This window comes from Brachionichthys hirsutus, chromosome 14 (assembly GCF_040956055.1).
Source record: "Brachionichthys hirsutus isolate HB-005 chromosome 14, CSIRO-AGI_Bhir_v1, whole genome shotgun sequence".
NCBI classification, from domain to species: Eukaryota; Metazoa; Chordata; class Actinopteri; order Lophiiformes; family Brachionichthyidae; genus Brachionichthys; species Brachionichthys hirsutus.
This window is the reverse complement of record NC_090910.1, coordinates 474643-485092: the sequence shown is the minus strand read 5'-3', so window position 1 is coordinate 485092 and position 10450 is coordinate 474643. Positions and strand designations below refer to the sequence as shown.

Sequence of the window (10450 nt, the reverse complement as noted above, 5' to 3'; positions counted from 1 at the left end):
GTGTCGCTTCCGTTTGGGATTCAATCTGCCAGCCAAGCGTTTCAGCAAAAGAACTGAGACATTCGGTGGCATTCCTGGTGTGCTTCATAGCAGATGACATCAGAGCGTGAACATGATGAAATCTTAAAGAAAGTCACGTGTAACCGGTGCATGATACATTATAATTACACACAATTGTGTGTGTTCTGTTTCTGCTATACCTGGTGTGTCATACGCGTGCAGACTTCAGGTCCTCCAGCTGCTTCTTCTGTGGTTTTGTTTCTTCTTCGTGTGTCTGTGCGTCTGTACTGAGTTCTCCCGCTGCCTCTTCCCTTTTCATCCGTTGACCCCAATAACTTGTGTGTCCTTCTGTCCTCATGTCCCCGTCTCCATCTGTGAATGTATTTTACTTTAATTTGTGTTGATGTTGAGCTTGAACTTCACGCAGATGCTTGGATTTATTCACGTGAAGCAAGTGTGGGGAGATGCTAGCTGTGTCCCATGTCTCCTCCCCCCTTTAGTTTGGGCTGGACCGTATCCTAGCGACGCACACTGAATTTTATAATGTATGTTATCAACCAGATTAAACGGAGAGTGCCTCCAAAAGTTCATCCTTCCTGCATCACACGCTGCACAAACGACACAACGCAGAAGTCCACCGGTCACACGGAAAGAGCAAAATCAGCAAATGTGAAGTTTAATAAGGACAAGATTGGGTTTAAAGTGAAGACAGTTAAATATACGGGACACATCATCACAGCAGCAGGTCAGAAAGCTGATGACACGAAGATCAAAGCTAGAGTCGACATGCCCAGAGGACAAACACGCTCTCCAACGTTACTGGGAATGACAAAGTTCCTAAGACAAATACTCAAAGGACACAGTGAAGTACTGCAGACACTCAGAGCTGCCTCACACAAGCACCGGTCCGGAGACTCCACCACCAAACGGCTGTTATCCTGCAGCTACGGGCAGAACTCCTACCTGTTACACAGTCAGGCGGTGAGATGGACACCGTCGGTCATCATGTTCCGTTGTTCATGTTTGTGTTTGAAATGTTTCACAGGAAACAAAAAACGAAATGGGTCAAGAAGGTATGAAAGGTAGCATGTAGTATTAACTGCGACCACTAGGCGGTGCTACCGCGACACGGACGTGACGTGACCGATTAGTGATGCCAGCAATGAAGAACACAGACCTGCCTGGTCTCACATTATTAAGGAGCATGCAGCGTCTTTGATGTCGTCGTGGTGAACACGCCTTTCCTCCTTTGTTAGAGGTCATGATGGTTTCCTCCTTTGTTAGAGGTCATGATGGTTTCCTCCTTTGTTAGAGGTCATAATGGTTTCCTCCTTTGTTAGAGGTCATGATGGTTTCCTCCTTTGTTAGAGGTCATAATGTTAGTGGTTGACGCGAACTTCACGAAGTCGGAGCAACACCAGAACCCAGGGACTGGGCACAATCCACGATCATGGAGGTCAAATCCAAATTCAGAACTTTATATTTATAAAACAGTCCTCCTGGAGATTATTGCCAATAATGTGAGCTACCTGCACAGAAGGACCTGCTGGGAGGCCGTGTCTCAGGGCAGAACACACCTCAGTAGTATCGCGGTGGGTCCAGATAAAGGCTAAATACACCAATTCCCACTACATGAGTATTGATGAGGAAATCCTGCCGTGTCAGGAGGATCTGTTTGTTTGAGTGTTTGTAATGTGATGCAGATGCAAAAACAGAAAAAAGGTTTTGTTTATCAACATTACTGCGTGTAGTGCTTACAGTTGTACACTAGAGGGCAGTAAAGTAGACGATATAAACTCCAATTGGAGAATTTAGACTTTATTTAGCCTAGATTATGCTGCCCTATTAATAATCACAGGACATTATATTATTTTTCGTAAATTAATGTTCTCTTTATTTATTTTATTTATTTATTTATGTATTTATTTTTACCTTGTCTGCATTCGTGCTCTACAGTGACGTACATAACGTCAGTCTCTGCTAGAGTTCTGTGCTTTTTATTCTTATAGTGATTGTGACCGTCACCTGCCCTCTTGGCAGACTAGCCTATTCATATTTTATTAGTTTTATTACCTGCTTACCGCCGTAGAGGGCTGTGCACACCGCAGTGAACACACAACATGGACAAACACATCAATGTTCTCGATGCTGCGTTCTACCCACTGAGTGTTAAAATAAAACGACGTAAGAAAAGATGTGCGACTTTTATGTGTAACACCGTAAAACCTACTAATAGAGCAATAATGAGCATCGCTTTAGTCGGTCGACCACATTTCATTTGTTGAGCCGTGACATATTATGCTTTTACTTTGAAGGCAAAATCATCTTATTTCCGGAGTAAACCTGTAAAATGTCAAATCCGATTGAATTCAGAAAACAGCAGCCGCTGAATTCATGTTCGTTACTCGAAGTTCGGTCTCGTTCGAGGAATAAATAAAACCTGCGTTTGTCTCAAACGAGTCACGAGCTCCAGGGACTCGGTGGGACTCGGTGGGACTCGGTAGGACTCGGTAGGACTCGGTGGGACTCGGTGGGACTCGGTGGGACTCGGTGGGACTCGGGATGAATCCGGAGGTTTGTGTCTGTTGCCCTTCGCGTGTGATCCCTCCCCTCAGAAGACGTGTGTGTGTGTGTGTGCGTGTGCGTGTGCGCGTGCGCGTTAAACAGCCTGTTTTCGGATTGGGCTGCTACATTCAAAGCCCCATCGTAAATATGAAAACTAATACTGGAGTAAATATTATTCCTGTAGAATATGAAAGTAATATAATAGCAAAGGCGGCACGTTAAAGTACATGTAACTGCAGTAACTGCAAAGCGTCGCAATGAAGATATTTCCTGTTACTAATATGAAATACTCGCTCTGAGTTAATGCTGTCACTTCCTACGATCAGCCGGTACTCGAACGCATCGCCGTGTTTTTGAGAGTGCGCGCTCCCGCTCCGTGTGTGAGGCGGAGAGTTGCGTGCGAAGAGCTCGGCATGTCATTGAGAGGGCTCCGCCGCCCGGAACGCGCCCCGCTCGGGTATAAAGCAGCAGCAACATCTGGCGCGGGCAGCGGAACATCAGGAAGGCGCGCGGGAGCCGGTCGTCCGGGTCAGCCTGTCATTGATTCATTCGTTCATGTTCGTGTGTTTCTCTGCTTCTGGAACATGATCCTAATTCCTGCAGCCACTCTGACGTTAACGTGACCCCCCCCCCCCCCCGCCGCGCACCTGTCCCCCCCCCCGCAGCGCAGGATCATGATCCCCCCGGGAGACTGCATGTATGCGGGCAGGAAGAGGAGGAAGCCCGTCCAGAAACAGTAAGAGCTCCGTCACAGCCACCAGCGCCGCTGGAGCTGATATCGATGATCAATGTGGATTAATTAGTGTAGTACTATCAGCAGCGGAGCGATGTTTAATTTACTGTTAACCAATAGGAAGAGACATGGTTGGTGTGCGTGTGCGCGTGTGTGTGTGTGTTCGCTGCTCCTTTTAAAACCATCTTTTCATCTGGTCTCGTGAATAATGAATTATAGGATCTATAAATCTTTGAGGGGGAAAGTAATGATTGTAACGAGGATGCCGGCGTTCGTAAAGTTTTCATATTTTGCTCAAATATTCTTCTGAAATCATCTGCCAGTGACGCGTTTCGACCTTTTAAGACATGAATCAGTGGCTTTTGCTTAATTCCTAAATATTTGTAGAAGGAACCTTTAGAACCTTTAGTTCCTTTTATGTTGAACCTGCAGGTGAATCAAACTTTAGATTTGCAGAATAATTGATCAAACCCTGACATTAGTGGGCAAATATTGTATATTTATAAAGCCGAGGAGAATACCAAATGATCAACTGGTTCATCAGAATAAACCGGATGTGATTCACCGTCGGAGCTCCGCCTGAATCCGACTCCGACCTTTGACCCCGTCTCTCCACGTTCCCGTCAGCCCTTCAGCTGTTCTGTGAAATAAAGGCGATAAAGTATTCAGCATCTGAGGCGCAGAACGGAACTTCCCAGCTATGGTGATGACACTTGACCTTTCGGTGTGCAGCTGATGATCAGACTAAGATCAAAGAGTAATTGTGCCAAAGGAGCGCTTTACATCCCCGGTGGGAAACCTTAAATATCAGAGGCTGTGAGCGAGAACGGAGAAAATGATTTTACTGGAAACAAGTACTTTAAAATTGATACAATTCAGGATTTATGTCTGAATGGAAACATGTTTTGTAGGGAGAAGTGAACTTGAGACACCTGAAGATCAATATCCTGTAGTTTGTTTCATTATATGGAGGAATAAATACCTCACAGATTTAAGTGCTGAAGCCGATCCAGCAGTCCAATAGCTTTAAGACAAATGAAATGCAGGATCTCCACTAAAAGGATTTCACGGATCATTATCATCCCTTCAAAGCCAGACTTATCATGTTTCAGACACTTGGTCTTTCAGGATTTTAAAATTTCTACATCAGAAGTTTGAAACTTTTCAGCCGAAAAAGCTGATGGAGACGAACCGACATGCATCCATTAAGAAGTTATTAACAAAATTATGTCAATTAGAGCACATGTATACAAATTTGTTGCTTTATTTTTGAACAAATTTGTCAAAAGGTTCCATTAAGACCTTATTTTTCTGGCGATTCGAGTATTTCATGGTTCAGGCTTTAAAGGGTTAACGACCCAGGCGTAAGCTATCAGAAACGCGCGTCTCTGTCTCGTCCTCAGGAAGCCGTCCACTGCCGGTGAGAAAAGCAACCCGTCCAAGCGGCACAGGGACAGGCTGAACGCCGAGCTGGACCGGCTGGCCGGCCTGCTGCCGTTCCCGCCGGACGTCATCTCCAAGCTGGACAAGCTGTCGGTGCTGCGGCTGGCCGTGTCCTACCTCCGGGTCAAGAGCTTCTTCCAGGGTAAAGGTCAGGAGATGGGCTGAGTGTGTGTGTGCGTGTGCGCGTGTGTGTGAGTGTGTGCGTGTGTGTGTGCGCGTGTGCGCGCGTGCGTGTGTGTGTGTGTGAGACGCCTTCAGGCTCCACGCCGTGATGGCGAGAGATGGAATGGCGTGTTGAGGCTCACTCATATCCGGGTAAAGGTCAGGAGATGGGCTGAGTGTGCGTGTGTGTGCGTGTGTGTGCGTGTGTGTGCGTGTGTGTGCGTGTGTGCGTGTGTGTGTTGAGGCTCACTCATATCGTCCCACTCGCCACTGAACGCATCGCACCTTGGTTTCCTCCTAACGCCATTTCAAATATTCCTGTGGCTGCTTTGTTCTCTGAGAGGCTTTTTTTTAGAGGAACCCCCCCCAGCATTGTCCGCCTGTCTTAGCGGGGAATGTCGTCGTAGGTTGAAGGACGAAGGGAAAGGGAGGGCAGAGGAAGCGCTGCCGTCCTCGTCCTGCAGGGTGAAAGACGGTCCGTTTTCTCTGAGAACTTTGAGCAGCTCCTTTTGGTTTTTTGCAGCCCTCTACACACATCACTTTCTCTAATCCTTGCAGCACCCTTAATCTGCACCATCCGCTGGCACGGTGGAGCATGGCACCCAACAGCTGGGAGCATGGCACCCAACAGCTGGGCTTGAATGGTGCAACTTTACACACAAACACTTGCTTGCTTTGCCCTGATGCTAATCAGACCTGCTGCAGGGACCCTTCTCAACAGTATGCATGAAGATACTGCCCAAAATCAAGTATACGAGGCACCAAAACAAACAATGTACAAGTGGAGTATAAAAGCTTTAAAACAAGCATCAAAAATGATTTACGTTAAGAGACTAAAGATAACATTAAAAGAAAAGATTAAAATGTAGAATACAACAAAACCATTGCATAAAAAAAGGAATAAAAAAGCGAGAGAGTAAAAGTGTGTCTTCAGCGTAGATGAATACTGCTGCGTGATTGGATCTGGGGGAGGAGGGAGTCCCCCCTGGTGTTTAGGCGTGTCTGGGGGATGGACCTGAGTGACTCGGTAAAGGGCCCCCGGCCTTCTAGCAAACGCAGGAGTCATGTCTGTAAGGCAGCTTAGAAGACTCGCCTGCGCTGGATGCTATGCTAGCAGCTTGGCTCCTCCTACATGACACTGAAGGGTTAATCAGTGGCACACGAGGGCTTTACCTGTACCTGCGTCTCCGTCCTGTCACAGGGCCCACTTTACGCTGATGTTTAAATATCGAGCTTGTGCAGGCAGACAGATCAAAGAGGAGCAGCAAATACATTTCGGCATTCTTCTTGGGACGCGGAGCAAATAATAGTCTGCTCCTTCCTGGGAGGTGAGTCCACCCCTGACAACTTGCAATAAAACCTGAAGCCTTTGTATTAAATACTAAATACTTGTTATTGATTTGTCCCTCGGAGGGCAGTTTGCTTTACAGCAGTTACTCTCTGCTGCTGGTCGCCGCGTGCGCATGCGCCCGGGCAATGTGGGTGAGGTGCCTTGCCTAAGGACACAACGACAACCGCCAACCTCTCGATCATAGGACGACCCTCTCAACCACTGCGCCACCATCGCCCCAATGAAGCATTTTAATGAATGAATGAATGAAAGAATGACGGTTTTTCCATTCACACTAGTGTAGTTCCTCTTTTTGTCCACTTGGGGCGTCTCTGGGTCATCACTGATGATGTTGCAGTGTTTGTTCGTCTGTTAGTAGAATTACACAAAAACTACCGGATGGATCTTGATGAAAAATAAAATGTGAGAATGGGTCTGGGTGTGACGTAGATCCAATTACATTCTGAGAGCGATCCGGATTCCCGTCTGAATACAAAAATCTCTGGATTTTCCCATTTACCTATAATGGAGGCCTAAAAATAATAATATCTTGTAAAATCTGCATTCAATTCATTCATTCATTCATTCATTCATTCGTTCATTCAATTTCCAACCGCTTATTCCGTCGTCGGGTCGCGGGCCGAGCTGGAGCCAATCCCAGACTCTGATTCACTTTGACCTTTCATGTTGGTGTGTAAAGATACCAGAACAATCTAGAACAGGGGGGGCGAACATTTTGACTCGTGGGCCACAATGGGTTCTAAAATTTGGCAGAGGGGCGGGGCCAGGAACAGATGGATGGAGTGTTTGTGTGAGCGAATAGAAATGAGCCATCACATGAAAGGATTTGACCTTTTACAGGTAGCATTACAGGGAAAAGGTCAAATGAATACAATACAATTTTATTTAATGATATAATTTGGACAAGTTTGGCGGGCCGGATTAAAAAGACCAACGGGCCGCATATGGCCCCCGGGCCTGGGTTTGCCCATGCCTGATCTAGGACCTTCTGGTGCTGATTTGGATCCAGGCATGTTTAAAAAATATAAAATATCTGCCTTTGATATCTCAGTAGCTCTAATGAATAGCTACTGAACTAATGATGTCAATGTGAATTCAAATGCTAGATATGATTTATGCTCATTGGATCTAAAAATAAAATAAAATGAAAATATGACGGTCGTCTTTGGTGTAAATCTGCTTGACAGAGGTTTGCTTTTCTGTTATCAAAACCTATTTTTAAAAAACATATTTTTCTACAGTTTTCCACAGTGTGACAAAGTTTGAGAAGAAGACGAACTGAGTGGGTGTCAGTGTGATAAATAACGGGGTATAAAGGCATTATTGTTATTACTGTCAAAGTGGAAACGTGTATGAAAGTACAATTGTATTATTACATATTTTTGTTTAATGTTTTAAATACAAAATAAATAAAATAAGGAGAACCTGTAAATAAAAATAATATACAAAACTATTGAATGTAAGTGGCTAACATTTGTAGGAAAGGCTCGAGTCGAGGTGGAGTCGTCTCGTGTCACGGCTGCAACTGAATTTGATGAGTTGTGATCATGAAGGGAGAGTAGCTGAAGAGAATCTCTGCCTGATGTCGGTTTTTATTTACATAAACACACAGCTACGGCCCCGGGGCCTATTTGCATACTCGTCGTACGCACACACCGTTCACCTCGCTCCACCCGTGAATGCTCACGCAACGCAGAACGCAGGCGACGGCTAGAATCTCAGCGGCGAATAGATCCGAGCTGGGTCTGTCGTTGGATGCACACAGCCCCCCCCCCCGCTGACGTAAATAAGGAGACGCCGTCGTGCAGTTTAACCAGCTCAAACCAGGATGTTCAGATCCAGAGTCGAGGGAAACTTAAAATCATTTAACCTTCATTTTAGGTCCGGCTTTCTGAAGTCTCAGGATATTTCAGCCGTTTTTCAGCCCATGCAAATCTGTGTGTGTGTGTGTGTGTGTGTGAGTGTGTGTGTGTGTGTGCGTGTCTGTGTGTGTGCGTGTCTGTGTGTGTGTGTGTGTGTGTGTGTGTGTGTGTGCGTGTCTGTGTGTGTGTGTGTGCGTGTCTGTGTGTGTGTGTGTGCGTGTCTGTGTGTGTGTGTGTGTGTGTGCGTGTCTGTGTGTGTGTGTGTGTGTGTGTGTGTCTGTGTGTGTGTGTCTGTGTGTGTGTGTGTGTGTGTGTCTATGTCTGTGTGTGTGTGTGTGTGTCTGTGTGTGTGTGTCTATGTGTGTGTGTGTGTGTGTTGACAGTCAACATGCTGTAATTCCCTTTCTTCCATGTCAGGTCTCTGCGCTGATGTAATTGCTGAGCTTGTTAAATATTTACTCTAAGGATTAGCCGTCCTCCATTATCTTTCTGCCCCGATTGCCTTTAATTACCCTCTGGTGTGCTCTCCATTATCTTTCTGCCCCGATTGCCTTTAATTACCCTCTGGTGTGCTCTCCATTATCTTTCTGCCCCGATTCCCTTTAATTACCCTCTGGTGTGCTCTCCATTATCTTTCTGCCCCGATTCCCTTTAATTACCCTCTGGTGTGCTCTCCATTATCTTTCTGCCCCGATTCCCTTTAATTACCCTCTGGTGTGCTCTCCATTATCTTTCTGCCCCGAGTGTCTTTAACTGCCCTCTGGTGTGCTCTCCATTATCTTTCTGCCCCGATTGCCTTTAATTACCCTCTGGTGTGCTCTCCATTATCTTTCTGCCCCGATTGCCTTTAATTACCCTCTGGTGTGCTCTCCATTATCTTTCTGCCCCGATTCCCTTTAATTACCCTCTGGTGTGCTCTCCATTATCTTTCTGCCCCGATTCCCTTTAATTACCCTCTGGTGTGCTCTCCATTATCTTTCTGCCCCGATTCCCTTTAATTACCCTCTGGTGTGCTCTCCATTATCTTTCTGCCCCGAGTGTCTTTAACTGCCCTCTGGTGTGCTCTCCATTAACTTTCTGCTCAGAGTGCCTTTAATTACCCTCTGGTGTGCTCTCCATTATCTTTCTGCCCCGATTCCCTTTAATTACCCTCTGGTGTGCTCTCCATTATCTTTCTGCCCCGAGTGTCTTTAACTGCCCTCTGGTGTGCTCTCCATTATCTTTCTGCCCCGAGTGCCTTTAACTGCCCTCTGGTGTGCTCTCCATTATCTTTCTGCCCCGATTGCCTTTAACTGCCCTCTGGTGTGCTCTCCATTATCTTTCTGCCCCGATTGCCTTTAATTGCCCTCTGGTGTGCTCTCCATTATCTTTCTGCCCCGAGTGCCTTTAACTGCCCTCTGGTGTGCTCTCCATTATCTTTCTGCCCCGAGTGCCTTTAACTGCCCTCTGGTGTGCTCTCCATTATCTTTCTGCCCCGATTGCCTTTAATTGCCCTCTGTTGTGCTCTCCATTATCTTTCTGCCCTGAGTGCCTTTAACTGCCCTCTGGTGTGCCCTCCATTATCTTTCTTCCCCAATTGCCTTTAATTACCCTCTGGTGTGCTCTCCATTATCTTTCTGCCTCGTTTCCCTTTAATTACCCTCTGGTGCAGGGTCGGGAACCTATGGCTCGCGAGCCATATATGGCTCTTTTGATGATCGCACATGGCTCGTGCTCAGATAAAAAAAAAACGTTTTTTTTTTTTTTTTAATTTATTTTTTTACTCGCCTTGCCCGTGCTGACCGCAGCTGGTTTGCGCGCCCAGGTCGTGTGTCGTGTTTTTTGTTGTGAGTAACTTGTTCACTTGCGCCTTTAACTGCCCTCTGGTGTGTCTCCATTATCTTTCTGCCCCGAGTGCCTTTAATTACCCTCTGTTGTGCTCTCCATTATCTTTCTGCCCCGAGTGCCTTTAACTGCCCTCTGGTGTGCTTTCTGGAGTTTCTTTTGTGCATATGTGACTCGCTGTTATTTAAAATAAGAGTTTCTAAAAGCACGATGACCATTCTGTGATCAAACTCTTTACATTTTGCTTTATAATTAATACCTAGTTTGTGTTTCGGGGATAAGTTGCATGACTTTTTCTTTCTTTCCTCCTTATTCTATGTTCCTGGATTAATTTAAGATTAAGAAGGCAACAGAGGTTAAATTAGGGGCCCCGTAGTTCCACGAGGCCTGCGCTCCGACAGCCTTTATCGGCCCAATGGGGTTCAAGCCTTTTCATGAGCATGTGTTCGCGTTAGCTGTTAGCTGTTAGCATGATATGGTGTTAGCTGTTAGCATGTGTCTCAGTAAATC

The 10450-nt window shown here is 46.1% G+C and overlaps 1 protein-coding gene across 1 annotated transcript in view; it reads left to right on the top strand.

Moving 5' to 3' along the window:
* The first annotated feature begins 3239 nt into the window (after window positions 1–3239).
* LOC137903833 (uncharacterized) overlaps window positions 3240–10450 on the top strand; it is a 55703-nt gene continuing 48492 nt past the window's right edge. The window contains exons 1-2 of the mRNA XM_068747991.1: window positions 3240–3301; window positions 4702–4889. Coding sequence (XP_068604092.1) covers window positions 3240–3301; window positions 4702–4889 — 250 coding nt within the window. The remainder of the gene's footprint in view (window positions 3302–4701; window positions 4890–10450) is intronic.